We start from the raw sequence: 25,008 nt of genomic DNA, 5'->3' as shown, positions 1-25,008 counted from the left end.
CTTATTCATACACTACTTTAGATCATTAATAGACATATTTGAAATATACAATTAACAACCTTGGACCACAAAAGCAGTCATTAGTCGAACGGTATATTTGTAGCAATAGCCAACAATACATTGTATGGGTCAAAATTATTGATTTTATGCCATAAATCATTAGGTTATTACATAAAAATCATGTTCCATTAAGATATTTTGTACATTTCCTACCGTAAACCCATAACATTATGTTACATATTAACAAGACTTTTTAAAGATGTAAAATAAGTCTTTGGTGTCCCCAGAGTACATATGTGAAGTTTTAGCTCAAAATACTATAAAAATAATTTATTATAGCATGTCAAAATTGGCAATTTGTAATTGTGTGCCATTTTGAATGCAAAAAAGCTAATCTCTGCGTTAAATGGCAGTGCCGTGGTTGGAGAGTGCAAATTAAGGGGCGGTATTATCCCCTTCTGACATCACAAGGGGAGCAAAAATTTTAATTACCTATTTTTTCACATGTTTGCAGAGAATGGTTTACCAAAACTAAGTTACTGGGTTGATCTTTTTCACATTTTCTAGGTTGATAGAAGCACTGGGGACCCAATTATAGCACTTAAACATGGAAAATGTCAGATTTTCATGATACGTCCCCTTTAAATGATCAAGTGTTACTTAGAATAAATGTGTAAAAAGACCTAAAATACTTATTACATTGTACCTTCTTAAATTACACAGAAGTACACACTTCTCTCATCCTATATCTCCCTCCCTTCTCATATGCACACTGCTTTTTAACACCGCTCTTCATATTTCCCTCTCAATATAATACAGTGCAGGTTTTTTACCATCCTCAAAAACCAATGACTGTTTAAAATGGTCTTAATGTTTATGGCAAGTTAATGGGCTCCGGTTTTTCTTTTTTCCCAACTGTAGCTTGCTAAATAATTACTACAATTACCACAGACAAATGATGTGCAAAAAGGCTATTAGACAAAACAGGTGACAAAAAGAAAGCGTCTTCCGCAGCAGGGAAAATGCAGTCTGATGCTGTCATCCTATCGCACATAAAGCACTGCGACAGCAATAATCGTGAGGCCTTTGTGTAATGTAGAGAAAACTGCGGCCAGTCCAGGAATAACTTTGAGTAAAAGTGTGAATTACAGAATGTTTTACGTGTTTCATGCATATTTATAGAGGGATGATTTATATATAGATGGAAGGATATGGCGAAAGAAAAGATGTACGGATGAAAACAACTCTGAACTGTTTAAACTGGACCAGTGTACTTATAATAATAATTGCATTGGTGTCTGTCTGACGTGCGATAGAAACAGACAGATGTGGGTGGGCCGGTGGGTCTGATAACAGTCTCAGAGCTCAACAGTGGAGTCGCCCCACACAGGAGATCACGGATAACAAGGCGCGCACCCCCGCTGCGTTGACAGTTCTGCATGATTAATAACAGGAGAGAGTATCTCATCTACACTGGTTAATATGCTTATTGAAACATGATGTACTGAGATCATGAAACCTGGGAGTGGGTGTCGGCGCGAGTGTGTGTATGTGTGTGTATACAGGCAAGCTATTTCAAAATGAGATGAGTCTTAATCAATGTGAAATTTTAAAAGTGATTGACTATTGGTATATGATGATATCTGTGTGTGTATGCATTGCAGGGATTGTGTCCATACGCTGTACCGTATGAGAGCCGAAATAGAGAGCACAGCTATAAATGCAAGATATTTCTTTTTTGCCCGATGCCATGTTTATAAAAATAGTGTCCTAATGATTTGGAGGCACTTTTGAACTCTAGCAGACAATATAGAACCGTACGGGACTATCACAAAATAGCTTGTTTCATATTAAGGCCAGCCACTGTTTCCTTCAGTAAATAGGAGAAGAAATCATCATTGAAATTTCAAATTGAGCTTGACTTTCTCTATAGCAAACAGATAAATTTAGTTTTTACTGTTTCTATTTATTTTGTATTTTGGTGGATCTTACTGCTGGATGTTCCTGGAGTGCTGAACTGTGAGGGTTCGGTGATCTTGCGTGGAGTGGACAAACCGCTGACATCCAAAGCAAACGTGTCCTTCGAAGCAGACCTGAAAGAATTAAAGAAGGTACAGTTACTACCATCATCACTATGGTAACCATTGTCATAGTGACAGATGCCACCTCAAATCAGGAGACAATGTTTAAAGATTCACTATCATGGTTCTCAGATAACCTTATAAAGCTTCAGTGAATGTTATATGAAAATAATGGAGAATTAGCCCCAAAACAATTGCTATTAAAGACAGTCACACCAGATAAACAATGTCTAGTTTTGCCATTTTGGGATGCCACTCAGAAATACAGATAATTGAGAGCTCAATAATTGTGCTTTGATCCTGGGTGTGAATTTGAAAAGAGTTTTACCTGCTTAAGCATAGACAGACAGACAGACAGACAGACAGACAGACAGACAGACAGACAGACAGACAGACAGATATGACAGATGTATAGATATGACAGATGGATGGAGAGACAGACAGACAGACAGACAATCACACAGCTATAAATACTGTAGTCAGACAGACAGACAGACTGATAGATGGATGGATAGATAGATGGACAGACACTGTAGATAGATATAGATACTGTAGACAGAGAGACCGAGACACTGTTGATAGATAGGCAGACAGACGGGCAGACAGACCAAAAGACAGTGTAGACGAACGGACGGACTGACAAACAGACAGACAGATAGATAGATGGACAAAGACAGACAGACAGATAGATGGATGGACGAACAGACAGACAGACAGACAGACAGATAGATGGACGAACAGACAGACAGATAGATAGATGGACAGACACTGTATGCAGATATAGATACTGTAGACAGACAGAAACTGTAACACTGTAGATAGATAGACAGACACATACAGAGAGACAGACAGATAGATTGATGGACAGACACTGTGTGTAGATATAGATACTGTAGACAGACAGAAACTGTAACACTGAAGATAGACAGACAGACACTGCAGACAGATAGATAGACAGATGGACTGAAAGACAGGGTAAATTAACAACGGACGGATGGAACAACAGACACTGTATGTAGATATTGATACTGCAGACAGACAGAAATTGTTACACTGTAGATAGATAGACAGACACATACAGACAGATAGATAGACAGACAGACAGACAGACAAATAGTGTATGTAGATAAAGATACTGTAGACAGACAGAAACTGTAACACTGAAGATATACAGACATACAGAGACTGTAGTAGATAGGTAGCTATAGATATTTAGACAGACAGACACTGCAGACAGATAGACAGACAGACAGACAGACAGACAGACAGACACTGTAGATAGATATAGATACTGAGACAGACAGACAGCTACAAATACTGTAGACAGACTGACAGACCAACAGTAAGACATACAGAGATACGGCAGATGGATGAATGAATGGACAGACAGACAGACAGACAATCACACAGCTATAAATAATGTAGTCAGACAGACAGACAGACAGACAGACAGACAGACAGACAGACAGAGAGACTGACTGATAGATGGATGGATAGATAGATGGACAGACACTGTAGATAGACATAGATACTGTAGACAGAGAGACAGAGATACTGTTGATAGATAGGCAGACAGACCAAAAGACAGTGTAGACGAACGGACGGACTGACGAACAGACAGACAGATAGATAGATGGACGAACAGACAGACAGATAGATGGATGGACGAACAGACATACAGACAGATAGATGGATGGACGAACAGACAGACAGACAGACAGATAGATGGACAGACACTGTATGTAGATATAGATACTGTAGACAGACAGAAACTGTAACACTGAAGACAGACAGACAGACAGACAGACAGACAGACAGACAGTAGTAGATAGTTAGCTATAGATATTTAGACAGACAGACACTGCAGACAAATAGACAGATGGACTGAAAGACAGTGTAAAGACAAATGAACGGACAAACATACACTGTATGTAGATATAGATACTGTAGACAGACAGAAACTGTAACACTGAAGATATACAGACAGACAGACAAACAGACAGAGACTGTAGATAGTAAGCTATAGATATTCAGACAGACAGACACTGCAGACAGACAGATAGACAGACAGACGGACTGAAAGACAGTGTAAACGAACGGACGGATGTACGAACAGACAGAAAGGTAGATGGACGAATAGACAGACAGATAGATAGATGGAGAGACACTGTAGATAGATATAGATACTGTAGACAGAAAGTAACTGTAACACTGAAGATAGATAGACAGACACATACAGATAGACAGAGACTGTAGTAGATAGTTAGCTATAGATATTGTAGATAGACAGACACTGCAGATAGATAGACAGAAAGACAGACAGACAGACAGACACTTTAGATAGTTAGATATAGATACAGTATTGTAGACAGACAGACAAAGACAATGTAGATAGATAGACAGACACAGACAGACACGGTATTGTAGACAGAGACTGCAGATAGATAGACAGACACTGTAGATAGTTAGATATAGATATTGTAGACAGACAGACACTGCAGATAGATACAAACAGACAGGGTAACACTGTAGACAGACAGAAAGAGATAATGTAGATAGATAGACAAACACTGCAGATAAATACAGACCGACAGACAGACACTGCAAATAGTTAGATATAGTAGACAGACAGTCAGAGACAACAGATAGATAGACAGACAGACATACAGTGCAGATAGATAGATATAGATATTGTAGACAGACAGACACTGCAGAAAGATAGACAGACACTGCAGATAGATACAGACATACAGAATAACACTATAGATAGATACTGCAGACAGACAGACAGACAGACAGACAAACAGAGACTGTAGTATATAGTTAGATATAGATATTGTAAACAGACAGCCACAACAGATAGATAGACAGACAGACATACAATGTAGATAGTTAGATATAGATACAGTATATTGTAGTCAGACAGACACTGCAAATACAGACAGACAGACACTGTAGATAGATACTGTAGACAGAGAGAGATAATGCAGACAGAGTAGATAGGTATAGATATTGTAGACAGACAATTCAGATAGATAGAAAGACAGACAGACACTGTAGATAGTTAGATATATATTGTAGACAGACAGACACAACAGACATATAACAAACATACATACAGACAGACAGAGCAATTGGATGGTCAGTACAGGAAGAACCAAAAAGGCAGACTGTGAAAACAAACCAAAACAAATACAAATCCTGCCACTTCAGGATGTCACTCAAAATACAGAAAATTGCAGTCACGTCATGACCCTGACTAATGAATCATTCATCATGAAATTGGCGTGCTACAATTACATAGCCGTAAACAGAGCGGCGGAAGTAAGAAAAACACGCACGCACAATTTTGAGATCAAAAACGCTATTACAAACAACTCCACACGTCAGCCCCGCTGGGTCACCAACCTGCATTAGCTTAATGCGCTACACCCCTGTGCCTCGTCTCATCACGAGAATTAGCTATGCAGAGGCAGCGGTTTGCGCAGCACACTGACGGAGGGGTCAGCGGACCCCCGGCGGCAGTGCGAGCGTGGGCGGCCGTGTCGCCATCGAAAAAAGCAAAACCTATTATCATTCCTCTCCCGCTCATCCGCGAGGGTGTGAATGACTTATCTCTGTTAGTGACGAGCGGCCGGGCGGCCTGTGCACAGGGACAGTAAGAGAACAGTCGCAAATAAGCTAATTACATGACTCTGGTGGGAAAGTTGCAACAGGGCCAGCGAGGCTTTGTTTACCAACAAGCTAATGATTTAAGACCCTGGTGAATGAAGCCGTCAATAATAAATTCATATTGTGATTTACCGTCATGATACCAGAATCATCCTGTAAGCAAACCCGGTAAGTGGTTAGTTATTAACTGCCTGAAGCAAAACTGTGGTAAGATGCAACAAGCTGAAATAAACTTGCGTGTTCCTTGTGTCAACCTGTAACTAATTAAAGTTTACACAAAATGTCAAACTTTCTGAAGTTTTTGCCAGCTTTGCCTCACACTGAAGCTTGGATTCTTAATTAGTCTGATCGGTTATACGTTCTGGCATATTCCACACCCGTATTAACCATCAGACAGCAAAGACTCATGGGATGTTTGGTTTTAGAGAACACGTCTTTCTCTTTAAAAAGTACACACGCAGTAATTAGAAGAGCGGCTCGCTTTGCCACCAGCAACCTGCAAAGGTAAATTAATCTAAAGCTGAGAAATGACTTTGCCGCTTCAAAGGTAATTGCTTTGAGTTACAGGCATAACCTGAATCAAAAGCTCCATCAACTTTCAAACAAGATTTCGGTGTTATTCGTTCTTTTTTGGCACTAGGCTTGTGATCTCCCTATGGAGTGCATTCAAAATGCTGGAAAGAAAAATGATTGCTGCTTCTTCAGTTTAGATAATTAAAATAAGCTAATGCAAAACAATCTTGAACATTATATTACAATTTTACGTAATTGCATGTAATAAATTTTAATCTGTACCAAAGACGCTCACTTAACACTATTTTGAAATAGTCGGACTATTAAAATACTGTAGGGCTGCGCGATATTGAAGAACAATTCAATGTGCGATAACTTGCTACATGATGCGATATACAATACAAAAATACTTTACGAATGAATTAAATATATTTAAAAATAGAAAAGTATGTAAAAGCATACATGTTTCATATTGTATCTGAAAAAGAAAACTCTCGATCTCTTTCTCTCCAGTCTCTCTGTATCGATCTACATAACTTTTTAAAGTATTACATTTATTCAGTTATTGCAAAGTAGGGGTGGGAATCGTTTGGACCTTCATGATTCGATTCAGAATCGATTTTTAGGGTCCTCAATTCGATTCAGAATCACTTCACAGCTCAGGTGCAAATTAGCATATATGTGATGTAATTTCGTTACTTTTGGTATAGATAACGTCATTTTACTATTTTGTAAACTCCTCGCTAGATGCTAGATTAGCCTCTGGCAATATTGTCATAACCACCGCGATGGTGAAGTGCGGCCTGCAATTGTGTGCACGTCACAGACTTTAAAAATATAATGTACAATCTCCTCCAGCGAGATGTATTCAAGTTTGTGTGAACGCAAACAGCCAGCAGACTCAGAGTAAGCACCAGTGTTTCCCATACATAGGCTCTACTTGGGCGCTGCGCCCAGGTAAATTGCGACCCGCCCAGGTAAAAAAAATCACTTTACGAATTTCCGTATTTTCTGAACTCGACTGGATGACCCGTGTTTTGGAGAGAGAGAGAGCGCGCGAGAGAGAGAGAGCGCGCGAGAGAGAGAGCGCGCGAGAGAGAGAGCGCGCGAGAGAGAGAGCGCGCGAGAGAGAGGTGGGGGTCGGGTGACCGTGAAGATGATGCACGCGTCATAAACTCATCATCCAGCGCGGCAAACTGGATCAACTGCAGCAGCACATACGGAGCAGCCAGGGAGGGAACACACTGCGACCATGGTGCAGATCGGACACTGACACTCGCTGCCCTTCCGGATACATAGAAATTATATTGTCATCACTTAAGAACTGCAACGTGAAACGTGGAAGAGACTCTGGCGGCATTATCATTTGGTACAAAGAGACTTTAAAAAATGACTTATTTGTACAAAAAAAGGATTCAACACACATCTGGCTTAAACTCAAAAGAGGCATCATAGACTGCGAAAAGGACCTTTATATCTGTGCAGCCTACATACCTCCATCAGAATCACCATACTACAAGGACAATCTCTTTGATCAGCTTCAGATGGAAACCAGCCATTTTCAGGCTGAAGGAAATGTACTTTTATGTGGAGACTTTAACGCCCGAACAGGCTCAGAACCGGACATTATAGACACTCATGGGAATAATCATATACTGAAAACAAACATGCATCTCATTCCCACCACTACAACACGAAACAACCCTGACAGTACAGTTAACAAAAATGGTAGGGAGTTGGTGTGTCTCTGTCGAGGTTTGGGCTTATATATGCTTAATGGTAGGATCCGAGGTGACTCTTTAGGTCGATTCACATACTGCTCATCTCTTGGCGCTAGTGTTGTTGACTATGCCATTACAGACCTAGACCCCTCCTTATTACGAGCATTTACAGTCAGACCACAGTCTACCTTATCAGACCACTGTCAAATAAACGTGTTTATAAAGAGAACACAACAAACTCATAGAAGCGAACAAAAGCCCTGCAATCTGACCAAATTGAACCCAACATTTAAATGGTCCCCAAACTCTGAAACCGAATTAATTAGTGCAGTCAGCTCCAAAGACATTTCCAACTTAATTAATACATTTAAAACAACACAGTTTATGACTAGTAAAACCGAGGTAAATGCTGCAGTACAACAAATAAATCATATTTATGAAAGATGCGCAATCAAAGCGAACCTACTCCGTACAAACAAAAAAACTAAAGTAAAATCTGGAGATGAAATCTGGTTTGATAACGAATGTAAAAGTAAAAGACAACGTCTTCGACAACTCTCCAACCAAAAACACAGAGATCCACACAAACCAGAAATAAGACAAAACTACTGCGAAGCACTTAGGGATTGCAAAAATACAATCCACTACAAAAAACAACAACACCTCAATTTTACTCTCAAAGAAATCCAAGACTCAATTCATAATAATCAATTCTGGGAAAAATGGAATAGCCTAAACAAAAAACAAAACCAGGACATACCCATACAAAATGGAGAACTATGGAAAGACTACTTTAAAAACCTCTTCAGGGAAATCTCCTCAGATAGTCTTACACCTGATCAAAAAAATGTACAAACTAAACTAAAACAATTGGAATCCATCATTAAAAACAACCAAAACCCTTTAGATTACCCGATTAGCTTAGAAGAACTAAAAGAAGCACTAAAGAAATTAAAACCCAGAAAGGCATGCGGTTTAGACAACATCAGAACAGAAATGTTGAAACACAGTCCTGCAGCAATGCAAGAGGCACTTTTAAAAATGTTTAATTTAATCCTACAAACTGGACACTTTCCTGAAACCTGGAGTACAGGTTTAATACACCCGCTATATAAGAGCGGAGACAAATTTGACCCCAATAACTACAGAGGCATTTGTGTAAATAGTAATCTAGGGAAGACTTTCTGTAGTATCTTAAATGCTCGGATTCAGGCCTTCCTTACCAAACACAACGTCTTAAGTAAAAGTCAGATTGGATTTTTACCAAACCACCGCACCACTGACCACATTTACACACTACAGACGCTAGTCAATCAACACGTTCATCATAAAAACAAAGGCAAAGTTTATGCATGTTTCGTTGACTTTAAAAAAGCATTCGACTCGATATGGCACGACGGCTTATACTATAAAATTCTACAATCAGGCATAGGAGGAAAAGTATATGACATCATTAAATCCATGTACTCAGAAAACAAGTGCGGAGTTAAAATCGGTGACAAAAGAACAGAATTTTTCAGTCAAGGGCGTGGGGTGAGACAGGGCTGTAACTTGAGTCCAACTCTATTTAACTTATATATTAATGAGTTAGCAGTGTTACTGGAACAATCCAGCACACCCGGTCTCATCCTAAACAACTCAGAGATTAAAGCTCTTCTGTATGCAGATGATCTGGTGCTATTGTCAGACACTGCACAAGGTTTACAGCAACACCTGGACCTGCTGGAGAAATACTGTCAAAATTGGGCCCTGACGGTCAATCTGAAGAAAACTAAAATTATGATTTTCCAGAAAAAAGCAAGATTACAGGATAACAGATACACATTTACTCTGGGAAACACTGCACTAGAACACACCTTACACTATGACTATCTGGGGTTAAAAATCAGCGCATCAGGCGGTTTTAGTCTCGCGGTAAATGCACTTAAAGAGAAAGCTAGACGAGCATTCTATGCCATCAAAGGCAAATTTAAACAAACAGACATTCCTGCTACAGTTTGGTGTAAAATATTTGATAGTGTAATAATGCCCATAGCTCTGTACGGTTGTGAGGTTTGGGGTCCACAATGCCTAACAGATTACTCCAAATGGGACAAACATCCAATGGAATCCCTGCATGCTGAATTCTGTAGAAATATTTTAAGAGTTCAGAGAAGAACACCTACTAATGCATGCAGGGCTGAATTAGGCAGATATCCCCTAATAATACACATCCAAAAACGCTCCCTTAAATTCTGGTCACACTTAAACTCAAGTCCCCCGAACACACTTCAATATGAAGCCCTTAAAACCCAAGAGAAGAGACCTAAAACCAGTCCCATCTGTCAACTGGCTCTAAAACTCCAGACCAGCACTAATAAACGCAAACAAACCACAATAAACCAAATCATTAAAGAAAGTCAAACTTTATATTTGGATCATTGGGATAATGAAAGTAAAAACCAAAGTAAACTAGAATGTTATCGGGCACTAAACAGAAAATACAGTCTGTCAGAATATCTCTCCACTGTTAGAGATGTAAAGCAGAGACGAATCCTCACTAAATACAGACTCAGTGATCACAGTCTGGCAATAGAGAAAGGCCGACATAGACAAACATGGCTCCCAAAAGAAGAGCGAATCTGTGTCCATTGTGACAGTGGTGAGATCGAGACAGAGACACACTTTCTCCTTTACTGTGGTAAATATAAAGAGCTTAGAGAAAAACACTTTGACAAAATCTCAAAGCTCATACCAGAGTTTCATAGCTCTTCAGATTCAGATCAAATGAAGATGTTACTGGGGGAAGACAGACACCCATCAGCTGCTGCTAAATTCATTTATCAGTTACACACCATCAGAAATAATCCACAGCCCTGATCTTGTACAGTATTTTTATTTTACCTCTCATCTGCCCCCATAAATTTACATTTGTATACTTCATATGTTTATATTTCAAAGTCTACTTTATATTGTAAATATCCTCTGATTCTATTTTATTTTATTTGCAGTAGTACTTCATCCATCACCCAGCACCTTAGCTTAATTGCACCTTAATGTTTGTTAATATTGTGTTATTGTATGTTTCTCGTTTTATGTATAATGCTTTGGCAATATTGTAAGTGACACAATCATGCCAATAAAGTTCTTTAAATTGAAATTGAAATTGCTTATGTGCATATGTGTTTATAGCATCTAAGTTGGCTTCATTTTGCGTGCAAGCACGTTGTGTCTCTCCGGTTGAGTGTCCGTTCACGTGCTCTCTGTTTCTCAGTGAATTGGGCGCGACGCGAAGCAACCTCAGTGTCACATTGTATCCTTTCATGTTTCTGAACTTGAGCAGAGTTTTACCATTAGAGGTCTTTCTTCACTGAGGACGCGGGACCCGTACGGTTCCGGGTTTATATTTTAAATGGTCAGATGGGTCCGGGTCGGTACTAGTTCATTACTTCGGGTCCCAAGTCTGATTAATATTGTGTGTAAAACCCGAGTCGATCGGAGAACGGCCGTGAGCGCTACCGCGCTAAAGCTCGAGTGCTGTTTTAGCGTGCCTCCGGTTTCTATGGCGATAGCAACTGACTCTTGTCACGACCACGCGCCGCTTCATTTTCAATAGACAATATCTTTACTAAAATCTAAACAGTTTGCACAGAGATTGTAGCAAAAAGCAGTGCTAATACTGAATGAGCAAAGCTCTAGCTGACTCAGGATATAAAAACGCAAAGCTGTAATGTAAAGTCTGTCATCGGGACAGCAAGTAGACTTTTAAATCTGAAATAATGAGTGGATTAAGCTTTTTTTAATCGGCAAAAGAGAAATAGAAAGCAGAAGCAGTAAAAGTGCATCTTATAGAAGTTATTAACATTATAACATCAGTCACATTTATAATCTATAGACCTGCACTGTCTATATAGGCTATAGTATACATAGTATTGTATATAATTGAGTTTGATAAAAGGGGTCATCAAATTGCTTCATATATCAGTGCAAAAACATAAAGTGTTTTCGTGGTGCTTTGACAAACAGTGTCAGCTTTGTTTATGGCAAAAAAAGTTTGGGGTGGTTAGATTAATGAACTATAATGTGAAATAAATATGAATGTTTTATAAATCAAAGTATTGTGTTGTGTCACACATTATTAGTTCTTTGTTACATGTATAGTAGACCTTTTTTTGTCGGTGGATAATGATTGCCCTTTTCCCCATCTACCACCACAAGTAAATTTCAGATCTGTGGGAAACACTGAAGCACACTTACTTCGCTATTTGCAAGGGAAGGCAACTGATATCAGGGATGAAGGTTCCTCACTTGTTTCACGAATGGAAGTGCTACAATAAACACACACATAGGCGGCAATCCCGTGGGTGCTACGGGTTCAGCTTGAGCACCCACTGAAATGAGTAAGCACATATGCTCAATTGCTTCACATTAACATCACATTTCGAGTCTAAAACCACGCAAAAAACCTGGCCGCGCTGCTTTGAACGCTCCAGAGAGTCTGCCTTTGCTAAGTAACCTAAGCATTACGTTGTGATGAGCACCAACCGGCGAAAAAATAAAACCCACCCCTATGAACACGCACGTTTGTTAAAGAGACAATAAGTAGGATTTACCCCCATCTAGTGGTGAAATTGTATTTTGCAAAGCTTACAAAGAAAAAACGGATCACTGGCAGAGGTCATTCGACACCAACGAGGACATATTTATGAATAAAGACATTGATTTTAATTAATTAAACACTTAAAACCCTACTTACTGTCCCTTTAAGAAACCTATATCTAATCCTTGTTTATATTTTTATATAAATATATGCATGCATTATACATGCACGCGTACACACACCCAAACATTCTATAACCACTGCACCACCGCGGTGAATCGGTGCATTACCTTCGCGGTGGTAAAATACTGCCACTCCAGTTCAAAAAACATATTCAAGCTCACCTGCCCTTCTCCTTGTCTTTGGCACGGTGACCCACTCGACCGGTAGACTTGATGTAGAGGTGACGATGAAGCTCATCGATCAGCACCAGGTGGATGTTCATCTTCTTGCTGTTGAGCTCCAGCCGCAGGTCACTGAGGCCCTCCACCTGCCGCAGCGGTCCTTCTAGAGAATCCACAGCAGATACCTGCGAACACAAATGGCACATATGAAAATTTCACCTGTCTGAACATATGCAGAGATCATGGACAACAATGGGACCTACAGTATTAGATTAGTGTTTCAAACTGTGTGGGTCATACAGTGGGATCTGGTGAGTCGTGCAGTCACTCATGTCATGCTACATGACCCCCAAAAAAGTTTTAGTCCAATCAATGATTAGCAATAGAAATGGTTTTGATATATATCATAATGTATTTTAGTATTACAGTTTAACTTTTATTTAAGTGCCAAAAAAGTATAAAAAATACAAAAAAGAGAACAAATGTGTATTTCCCCCATATTCCCATTTACAAATATATTTAGGTTAAGATTATACCCATCTATGTCCTGTCAAAGTGGCTCCTGGAATTAAAAGTTTTGGGAACACCTGCATTAGATAATAAATTTTTAGATAATAACATTTGGTTTTGATATCTCAGAAAGCAACATTCCATTTGATACGATGCATGCTAGGCAAACTATATGTGCAAATCGTGCTAGATTAGCTACACCACAGGATCACAACACAACTTGTAAGGCACAATAGCAGTTCTCCTCAAATCAAGGTATTAAAAGAAGAAAAATGCAGTGTAGTGGACTGCAGTGGTGCTAAATATTCACTATGCCGTGTGCATGGATGTCTCCAGCAGAGAGTATAATGAAGTATGTGGCTGCAGGTTGAATGAGGCGTGACACAGATCTTATCAGCACACATGAAGTGTGAGAATAGCACATCAATGGATGGATGTATGCAACACTCGCACGATTTTTCACACAGATACAGTATGTTACCCCTGCTTAAACTAGCTTAAAGTGATCTGGCGAAGCTGGTATGCTTTGGTGGTTGTTTTTAGGCTGGAGAGATCAGCTAAATCATCTGACACCAGCATGCCTCCTTAAGCCTGATTTATACTTCTGACACACACCTCTCAAAAAATTTAACAATGTGTCAATTCTACATGGACCACTGTGATTGGTCTAATAGAACCCAGTCAAAAAAATCTGCTTTGGATTTCCTCATAAGCATTCCCGCTTGCGATGGTAAAAACAAAAATGGACCGAGTGGATATTAAACAACTTGCTGCTATTTATTTGTCGCCATCACTGCTGACGCTTGTCACTGCTGAACATCATGCACAACAAGGGGTCTTCGTCAGCTTTCGCCTTGATACTGTAGGTTATAGCCGAGGGGCAACCTTTTGATCTCTCTGATGAAGCCAGCACAAAAGTGACTTAAACTGCAATTCATCGACGTGCCGCTAGAGACCGGCTCCAAAAGGGATTCAATCCCCATAGACCCCCATGTTAAAATGGCCAACTTTACATCAGAAAATAATGTTTACAGTCTGGTTCAAAAAGTAATTTTGGTTTAAATAGCTAATTTTGCCCTTCATGACAACTGTGACTTTGTAACTCATCTGTTTAAATGACTGACATCACTACCGTTGATCTATGCGATTGTTTTAGCAACCAGCCACCTCAGCTTCACCAATGTCCTGCCTCTTTAACCATTTTTGGCAAGTGATGCATGGTGATGTGCTGCCAAGATGGTGACGTTAGGCTCCGCCCACTATTGGCTTCAAACAAGCTCTTCACAAGCCTATGGGTGACGTTATGGACACTTTATCTATATGGTTTACAGCCTATGGTTACAACAGTAGCAGGCCTGTGGACAACGATTTTATTTTCCTTGTCATTTTATTAATGAAATGTAAGTTTAATTGAAATATAAAATGTATTTATGGTATATGGCATAATAATAATATATGGTACATCATATAAAAATGATTGTCATTGCAAATAACAAGTCATTAACTCTTTCCTCGCCATTGACGAGTTAACTCGTTATTTAAGAGAAAACGCTTCTCTGCCATTGACGAGTATTTCTGGCTTTCTGCAACATCGCTATTATCCACCAGGCACTCTTCCGCAACTTATAAAACCCGGAAGCCCCCCCCCCCCCCCCCAGGGAAAACAGCTGTATGTCCGTGTACGTTTTGAGGATCGCTCCGCATCATTAAACTTTTGTGAAAATCAAGAAAAATGCTGGCCTTGGATGGCAACTTTTTTTAAACGCTTCCGGGGAAAGAGTTAAATGAGCTAAAGAGTTTTTTGTGTCATTCATCACAACAGCAAAGTGACACAGCATGACCTACCTCATCCACTGTGCGACCCACAAGTGGGTCCCGACCCAAAGTTTAAAAACCCTTGGCCTATGGCATAGACGCTACAGTGTAGGTCTGAAGCAGAAGTATAAATCAGGCTTAAGATGTTTTTATTAACCAGTGCATACTATATCACTATAGCAAGTTGTCTTGAATTGGGTTAAATGCCAACTGGTATAAATAAAATAAATATTTGTATAAATAAATAAATAAATAAAAGACTTTCCCATATTCATAACTCACAAACAATTCGGTTATGAATCTGTTTTTCATCTATTTCACACATCCAGGTACAAATTTAAAAGCAGAAAAACAACAAAGTGCAACTTAACATGGAAAAGGTGTCCAGTTCCCTCAGGCTCTGCTTTAATGGCATCCTGAAACTGCAGCGTATCAGCAGCTACTCACCGTGCTGCCGCATTTGCAAACCACATCTGAAGCAGCCGTGTGCTTGATAAGTTCGATTTCCTCATTTCATTCACCTGACCGGACCTCATGTCCCAAAGCCTTCATATTCTATGCAACCTTTACCTTCATTCCTGTCATTCTTATGATCTCGCTCCGTTTCTCTGCCTGTTCGTCATATTTCCAGTCTCTATTTCATCTCTATTTCCAGTCTCTATTTCAATCCTTCTCCCATCGGCCATTGCTGAGTGATTCTGCTTGTTTATATTTAATAAATCAAAATGGCACTGAATGAATGTATTTTATTAGAGGGGAGCTAATGGTGTGTTAATAGCGCTCTTGAGGGCCATCACTGCTCTCTTGGTGCACCGTCTTTGACAGAAGGACGAGGGGTCATGAAGTCAAGTATGCATTCATGAAAATAAAGGTTGCATGAGCTACAGTGTATCCCCTCAGGTTCTCTAAGTGTGTGCGAGTATGTCTGTGTTTACATGTCTTTTTGTTAACCCAGGTTTAGGTGGAATGAAAGATGCAATGGAGAAAAGACAGAGGAAAGGCAAAGGAAAGGGAGAGGACGAGGGAAGGGAATGAAAAGGAAAGAGGAAAGGAAATGACATACGCCCACTACCCACTGCGGCTAAAATAAGTTGTCACTTTACATTTTAATGTTAATGCTGTTCTGTATACACACATTTCAGTAATTTATGGGAGTGACAACCGCTTTTTAATAACGAATGAAATTCCAAAAACAGCATTTACAGAAAATCTGCATAGTGTGTACAGAACTAGTTGCTGATGAAGTATTTAAACGTGTGTCATGGGCATGACATGTCTCTCTTATAAAATAATAAATGTCTAGAAAAGGAAAACGGTGCCGAAAAATCACAGCGGTGCAACAGGCGATTGCTTACTAGTGTTGCCAGATCTTACAAGAATCAAGAAAAATCCCATAATAATCTAAATAAATTCAAATGCTTTACCACAAAAACAAAATATTACGACCAGCAATTTCCCAATTTAATAACACCAAAACTTGATCTTTTTATGAGCTAAGGCAGGGGTGGGCAATTCTGGTCCTGTTGGGCCATAGTCCTGCAAAGTTTAGCTCCAACCCTAATCAAGCACACCTGAACTTCATTTGCAAGTGATACTGAAAACTTTGATTAGATTTTTTCAAGTGTGCTTGATTAGGGTTGGAGCTAAACTCTGCAGGACTGTGGCCCTCAAGGACCAGAATTGCCCATCCCTGAGCTAAGACCTAAAACGGTTAAGCACCACAGTGGTATGTAAGCCCAAAAAAAGTGGACGTGGACATGGCACCACAGGCTGCTTCACACAACGCCAAGACGTAGGTATATTTACTCTTTCGCCGCCATTGACGAGATATCTCGTCAATTAAGAGAAAACGCTTCCCCGCCAATGACGAGATTTTCCGTCTTTCCGCAATACCGCTATTATCCACCAGGCGCACTTCCGCAACTTATACAACCCGGAAGTAGGCCTCACGTGAAAGAGAAAGAACTCTGTGTATGTTTTAAAGATCGCTCTGCATCTGATCTCAATCAAAAGTCCTTCGCAAAAATTGAGTTATCTCAGCTTTTTGCTCAAAATTGGGTGTTTTTGAAAAAACCTACCCATGTTTGAGAGGTGATTACAAGATAACTAATGAAGGTAGGATGAAACTTTTTTTTTTTTGAAAGCAGAGGGTCTTTTCTTTCATCTGATATATTTTTTGTTTATATATTTAAAGAAGAACATTTTCTGGAAGGCATTAAACTTTTGTGAAAATCATAAAAAATGCTGGGGCTGGCTGGCAACTTTTTAAAAAAACGCTGGCGGGGAAAGAGTTAAAGGAACACGCCCACATTTTGGGAATTTAGCTTGTTCACATTATCCCCCAGAGTTAGATAAGTCCATACATAACTTTCTCATCTCCGTGCATGCTGTAACTCTGTCTGACACAGCCCCCGCTAGATTAGCTTAGCACAAAGATTAGAAGTGAATGGCTCCAGCTAGCAAACTGCTTCAGATAAGTGACAAAATAATGCGAACATTTTCCTATTTGTTATTTCTATGTGTTGTGATTTGTATAGTCACACCGTGTAACAAGGTCATATGAGACACTGCCATCTTTTAACAGTATACATACTGGGAACTATATTCTCAGAATTCGAAGCACTGCTACTTGGGCGAAGTGATTTGTTCGCAGAATCCGAGAAGCCTCCTGGTGAGGAGCAAAGAGTTAGGTCAGAGTTGTGCAAATCACTCCGCCCAAGTAGCAGTGTTTCGCCTTCTGAGAATATAGTTCCCAGTATGTATACAGTTAAAAGATGGCTGTGTCTCATATGACCTTGTTATTTGTACACGTTGTGACTATACAAATCACAAAACATAAATAGGAAAATGTTCGCGTTATTTGTCACTTATTAGGAGCAGTTTGCTATGTGAAGCCTTTCACTTCCAGCCTTTGTGCTAAGCTAAGCTAGCGGGGACTACGTCAGACAGAGTTACAGCATGCACGGAGATGAGAAAGGTATGTATGGACTTATCTAACTCTGGGGGATACGGTGAATAAGCTAAATTCCCAAAATGTGGGCGTGTTCCTTTAAAGAACATAACACTTATGTTATATTATTTTGGTCGAAGCAGTGAAGGTAACCATGCGAGATGGCAGAACGTCGCTATGATTATCTCGGTGTCAATTATCGCATTTTCAATCAAGTCATCAAGAGATCATTTAGGCCTAAATTTTAGGGCCATTTGCAACCCGCCCCTCCCCCTCTATGTGGCCGCATCTACTTTCAAAAATATAACACAATCCGGCCCGAAACCTTTGAGCATGTTCGCATGTTGTGTCTAAAAACGATTGTTCTTTTTTCGTTTCTTCTTTCCAAAGCGCTCAGGAGGTTGCGCTCCCGTGGCGTCTTTCATTGAAAAGCAACCATGAGCCTCATGGCGGCGAGAAAAACAGATTGCGTAATCAGATTTTAGTAAAGCAGAGGACCAGGAGGTTGGTCACTCTTCATAAGTCAACATATCAACTTTTGAACACGAGACTCTGTTTCTCCTTAACTTACAAACCTTTCGATTAAAAGTTCTTGAAATTTGTTGTTCACACCAAAGCAATATAGTATCTCCAAATTGTTACATCATTAAAAGCTGTACTAGAATATTTTTACTCATTACTAAAATGAATTTAATAATTTACTAAAACTTTTTTGTTGGAAAGTTGGAAAGCATAGAGAAGAAAAAGTAGCCAACAAGCACCAGGCAAACATGGGAACTCTTTCAAGACTGTTGAAAAAATATCCCAGGTGGCACCTCACAAAGTTAGTTGAGAAGTATGCAACGTTTTCATATAGGAAAACAGCTATTATTTTCTGGCTTGTATTTTTTGTTCATTTTGGCAACTGAACAATCCAAACCTTCAACTTGTGTGATTTTTCATCACAGATGAAAAAAGGCATTCACGGGTAATAACAAACGTATCTGTAATGAACATACTCACCAACATATCTGTAGCGTGCAAGTAGTGTTTGCTGGCCATGGATGCCTCCAGTTTCTGAGGAACTTGCTTGATGGTCTCAATCTCATCCAGAAGGCTAAGGACGTGTTTGTGCTCAACGCCCTCAATCCACAGCTTCCTCAATTCATCTCGCTTACAGTGAAGGAGCATCTTGCAGGACAACAGGTTCTCCTTAACCTAAGCAAGGTTCAGCCCACAAACACACACAATGTGAGAGAAAGTTGAGCATCAGTTTAGTAGTTTTCTTTCACAGCTCTTAGCTTTCTGCATAATTATTTTCATGCCTGTTGGCAGCAGGGGAGAAGAAGCTAAACAAACATTTCATCGTACATTAAAGCCCGAGCGCGGTGTGCAGTTAGTGGCTAATTTACAAGGTCATTATTTCCAAAATGGAAGGCTTGTATAATTACTTGCAAATCTTAATGTTCCTTTTATGACGCCTCACCGTATTTTGGAGCTTTTGGGGAGGGGGGGCACTGGTAATTAGTACATTTATAAGTTCTGAAAAGGAGCTTACAAACGTGTACAAATCCCAAAGCTGGGTTAAAAAAACACAAGAAATAATGAACGGTTATTGTCTTTCATTTTCATTTTTACAAGCAAACGCTGTGTGACTCCTTGACTCGAAGCCGTCTTTCAAGAGCTCAATAAACAAACTCAGTCACCTGTGTCTTTAAATAATAATGAGGGTGTGAAGATGGAGATTGGAGGTCCCTAAGCACCCATCATCAAGAACTAAGAAAGGGAGCTGTAAGTCTGAGCGACTGCACATGTATCTGGGAAGCCAGCGCCTGTCTAACACCTAGGGGACCACCTGACTAAGAGTTACGGTTAAACAAAACACTAAGAAACAGATTAAACAACTGTTGATTTGGTTTTGATGTTCCCGCAAGGTGTTGTTTACAACATGTACTTTTCTTCTATTTTGTTCTCATTAGTCATTCCCTGGATAAATTATAAGAGTTATAATTATATAACTATTTACAATAAGAGAAATAGACCAGTCTGATTGTGCTTTTAATCTTTTTTAAAGCTTAAAAGCTGTAGTCCCCATTCAGTATTACATGTCAAAGAGCAACCGATTTATTTCTCAATGATGTCTTATTTTATGAGAGTGAGTGCAGAATTTTAGCTTGTGGTTTAACTAATCTTTTAATGACTTTATGCATTAACTTTAATGCAGATCCTTTATACAAAGTAGGGATGCATAACGATTAATCGCGATTAATCTATAGCAGAATAAAAGTTTTTGTTTAGATCATATATGTGTGTGAACTGTGTATAATAACTTTGTATAGATAAATGCACACACATGCATGTATATATTTAAGAAATGTTTACATGTGTATATACATTTGTATATCTATATTATATATAAATACTTAATATATAAAAAAAAATTCCTTCAAATTATACATGCATGTGTGCATATTTATATATACATAATTATTATACACAGTTCACACACATATATGATGTAAACAAAAACTTTTATTCTGCTATCGATTAATCACGATTAATCGTTATGCATCCCTAATACAAAGTGACTTACACCGCATTCAAGCTAAACATGAAGAAATGTAAAAGCCGCTAAATGGCACCTTGGTAAAAAATGAGATAACGATATTGACAGAATATTCTTGACATGTATTATACGTTAATCAAGCAATTTCGCTTCAAAACCGCTTAATATTGGCCTCAGCCAATTAAAAAATGTCATGACGATTTTCCTCTGAGGAAAAGGAAATCGCATCCGTCAAGGTGCGAGAGGTTTAGATTTTTACCTCTAAAGGAGGTTTATTAAATATATAACGATACTGACCAAAAATGCTAATTTACAAGAAAACATGTCAGACAAACTGACTGGCTGACTATGACCTGCTAACACAATGATCTAGCAAATGAAATACAACACTTAACTGTACAATAAAGTAGGGATGCACCGAATCCAGATTTTTTAGGTTCGGCCGAATCCCGAATCCACCGTTTAAGATTCGGCCGAATCCGAAACCGAATACCGAATCCTACTCGCATCCTTATTCCATTAACACAGTAAAACACATTAATGAATTATACAACGTCCACAGCATGTATTTTTCATTTTATTTAATTTTAACTGTACATTATGCCAGGATGACAAGTTGGAAAACTATTTTGACAATTACCATAAGCCTATGCATAATGAAAGCGATGCGTTGCGACACGCTCGTTTTTCCAATAAGCAGGCAGCTCCGCGCTGAAAACAATATTTAACTTTGAGTGAGAAGCTCCGCTCGTCAATGTCAGGTTTCACACGGCCGTCCAATTACAATGGAGGAGGGGCGGGACATTACCACAGCAACCAACCAGCTCACAGCTGAAGCATCACAGCTACCAAGCGCTCGGCTGAAAAACAGCTGGCAGTTGGTGTCCTCAATGCGTTTTCAGCCGTGTTTAAAAGTTTTGGTGTGTCCAGCCCCTAAAGCTCACCGAAAGAAAAAGCTCATCTCCACGTCAGCACCCGATGTGTGTAATCAACGGCCGCGTGACGTCGACCAGCGTAGCGCAAGCCTAGGATTCGGTTCGGTGGAAAAAAAATCTAGGATTCGGCCGAACCCGAACCCCGTCAAAAAGCCCAGTATTCGGCCGAATCCGAATCCTGGATTCGTTGCATCCCTACAATAAAGCACACAGAGATGCATTAACTGCATTTATAATGATGATGCATAGAAAACACTAATCCATAACATACTGTTATGTTAATTTACAAAATTAAAAATACCATAGAAAATAGGGCTGTAACGATTAATCGTGTGTCCAATTAAAAATCCAATCGAAATCGATTCTGAATCGCAAGGCTGCGATTCTGTGTTTCATGCACAGCTTGTGCGTGTACTACGGCATTTGGTCGGTAGGAAGTCCTTATCAATCTAAAATCATTATGAGTCTGAGTTGTTTATAACCTGAAATGAAATAAGCAACACTCCTTAAACAAAATCATTCAAAATATTCTTTATTATCATGAAAATACCTGAAACAATTTGAAGAACAGCGATATAAACATCCTGTAGACAGTTCCTTGGCTGTTTCTCAATTCCAAGAATGCAAAGAACGGACTTGCGTTCTCGTGGAGATTGGTCTTGCCAGGCGACCTTGAAAGAACGAACTCAGAAGGTCGCGAGAACACAGAAAGCACTTGTGAGAATTGAGATGTGTGCGATCTTCCTGTTGGTCACCAGACCTCGCCAGATTTCAGCGCGCAAGTCGGCACTCGATGCATCCTCGATATCAAGAACACATCCGGGTATTGAGAATTGGAATTGAACTTCGACTGTTAATGATGACGTAGAGCGAGAAAACAAGGACGCAAGATCACTGAAGAACGCATATTGAGAAACAGCCCTTGAATGGCGTTCGTAATGCTACTTCTTCTGTGGCACAAAGGGAGTTTCTGCACAAGAGCGCCCCCTGGCTTTGGTATGTGCCGGGATTTCACCGTAATTCATTAAAATTCATTCATTGAGAAAACGTGCATTTGCAAGATTAATCGTTACAGCCCTAATAGAAAGTAAGGGAATATAGGGCCGAAGCTGTCGATTATTTTAGTAATTGAGTATTCTTCTGATTATTCCATTGATTAATCGGATAAAAAATACATTTTCTTTAATAAAGAACAATCCTTAATATACAAGAGAAAATAAAACAGGTCTCTTAAAATTAATTAATTTGTTTCATTCTTTAAAAAAAAAAAAACATTTTTGTTGCTAAAACTGCATTCATACAGATTACTAAACTCTTGCTAAACTCATTGCACTGGAACTACAGAAGTTTAAAATTTTGTACCAAAAAAGTAATAAACAACAACAATGTATAGCACATGTGTAAAACAACAACCACAAGTGAAGTTCATTACATAATGACAGGTCAGGACATCAATGTAATATTGAATATATTATGACCACATAATAGTGCTGATCCACTGGTTAACAACATAACTCTTACACACAAGAACGAAAAAGCGGTTCTTGTCTCACGCGGCTTTCACGTCTGCCGTGCGCATGTTATAATGTTCCATGGGGAAACACAGTGCTCCGTCTGTAATTAAATGGACTAAACGGAGCCTCGAGGCAAATAATTTTTATATTCGTATTACTCGAGTTACTTGAGGAATTGTTACAGCCCTAAGTGGATGTGCTGCTACACACCTGTTTGATCTTGTTGCGAGAGCTGGTGATTCTCTCTGTGATGCTCTGGTAGGTGCGGATGGCCGTGGTGAGTTCTGTGTAGTGCTGAACGATCAGCTCGTCCAGATCATGGTCACATTTTTCATACGCCTCCTCCAGGCGGCCCTTCTCTGTCTCTCGATCCTGCACATCAGCGCTGCTGGACAGTGTCCTAAACAAAACATCCCATATAAAAATTACATTCAAACTGAGTTTGATTTATTTGACTGCATCTTTTCAAAATAAATGGATCACTTGTTTTCTTTTAAGTGGACAAGACTTTTTTTTAAATGTATCTTTGGTGTCCCCAGAGTACTTATGTAAAGTTCTAGTTCAAAAAACCATATAGATATAGAAACTTTGTAGGTGCGAGCAAAAATGTGCCATTTAAATGCAAATGAGTTGATCTCTGCACTAAATGGCAGTGTCGTGATTGCATAGTGCAGATTAAGGGGCGATATTAGCCCCTTCTGACATCACAAGAGGGCCAAATTTCAATGACCTATTTTTTTGCATGCTTGCAAAGAATGGTTTACCAAATGTTACTGGGTTGTTCATTTTCACATTTTCTAGGTTGATAGAAGCACTGGGAACCAAACATGAAAAAAGTCAGATTTTCATGATATGTCCCCTTTAAAAAGAATAAAATTTTCATTTTTTTCACGTAAAAGTAGTCTATATGTCAAATCATCTATCTTGATGGCATATGATAGATCTGTATGAACAGACCAAAATGTACGAAGAAAATCCTGTCATGAATGAAATTTTACTTACCCTAATGTTGTTATAAAACTTTTTTTATTTATTTTGTTAAATACAAAATACATTTCGATAAATAATGGGTAGTACTTGGTGGTCCCCATTGACGTCCATAGTATTTTTTCAAACTATAGAAATTAATAGGTATATTCAACTGTGTGCTCGCTTACCATTATTTATCAAACTATCTTTTGTGTTAAAAAAATTAAAGAAATTCATACAGGTTTAAAACAACATGAGAGTTAGTAAATTACAGAATTTTCATTTTTTGGGTGAACAATTTCTTTAAAATTGTAAATGTTCATTAGAAGTACTGTAACAATGACTGATTCATGAATAAAGGATAAGTCTAACATCTTTAAATTTCACACAAAGCCAATTTCAGAAAACTTGGAATAAAGTCACTTGGACCACATTTATGATATTATTATGGTGCTTTTTTGTCAGTTTTCAATTACTTCAATAGCACCGGAGAAAATGCATTCGACCACATTACATTACTAATCTTCTACAGAGAACAGCATGAATGCAACAGACATGGCTGCACCCACCGTAAACTCATCCCATCATCATTATATTGCATACATTCAGACTAATGTAAAAGGATTTTAGCCATTGCAACATTTTCACAATCCATCATCAGATGCCCACCCACTCCGAGAGAGCCATCGGGGCCCGTGCCAATTCAACGAGTGTCCCTGACGGCAGACTGCCAGACAGCACCACTCAGCTCTCAAAATCTTTCCTGACTCATTTCCACTGCGGCGTGGCTTTAAATCAGACCGCAAAAAAGCTGCACACAATCTCCCAAAAGACCTCATTACAGTCATTGCACTCCCTAG

At 39.2% G+C, this 25,008-nt stretch overlaps 1 protein-coding gene across 1 annotated transcript in view; it reads right to left on the bottom strand.

The window, feature by feature from the left end:
• The window catches only part of exoc4 (exocyst complex component 4), a 198,521-nt gene that overhangs the window by 172,604 nt on the left and 909 nt on the right, over nt 1-25,008 (bottom strand). The window contains exons 2-5 of the mRNA XM_065289682.2: nt 23,390-23,579; nt 19,188-19,382; nt 12,911-13,095; nt 1,993-2,093 (exon numbers count right to left, since the gene is read on the bottom strand). Of these exons, the coding sequence (XP_065145754.1) occupies nt 1,993-2,093; nt 12,911-13,095; nt 19,188-19,382; nt 23,390-23,579 (671 nt within the window). The remainder of the gene's footprint in view (nt 1-1,992; nt 2,094-12,910; nt 13,096-19,187; nt 19,383-23,389; nt 23,580-25,008) is intronic.

Source organism: Paramisgurnus dabryanus, chromosome 1 (genome assembly GCF_030506205.2).
Source record: "Paramisgurnus dabryanus chromosome 1, PD_genome_1.1, whole genome shotgun sequence".
NCBI classification, from domain to species: Eukaryota; Metazoa; Chordata; class Actinopteri; order Cypriniformes; family Cobitidae; genus Paramisgurnus; species Paramisgurnus dabryanus.
The sequence above is the reverse complement of the archived record's forward strand: the minus strand, read 5'-3'. Positions and strand labels throughout refer to the sequence as shown.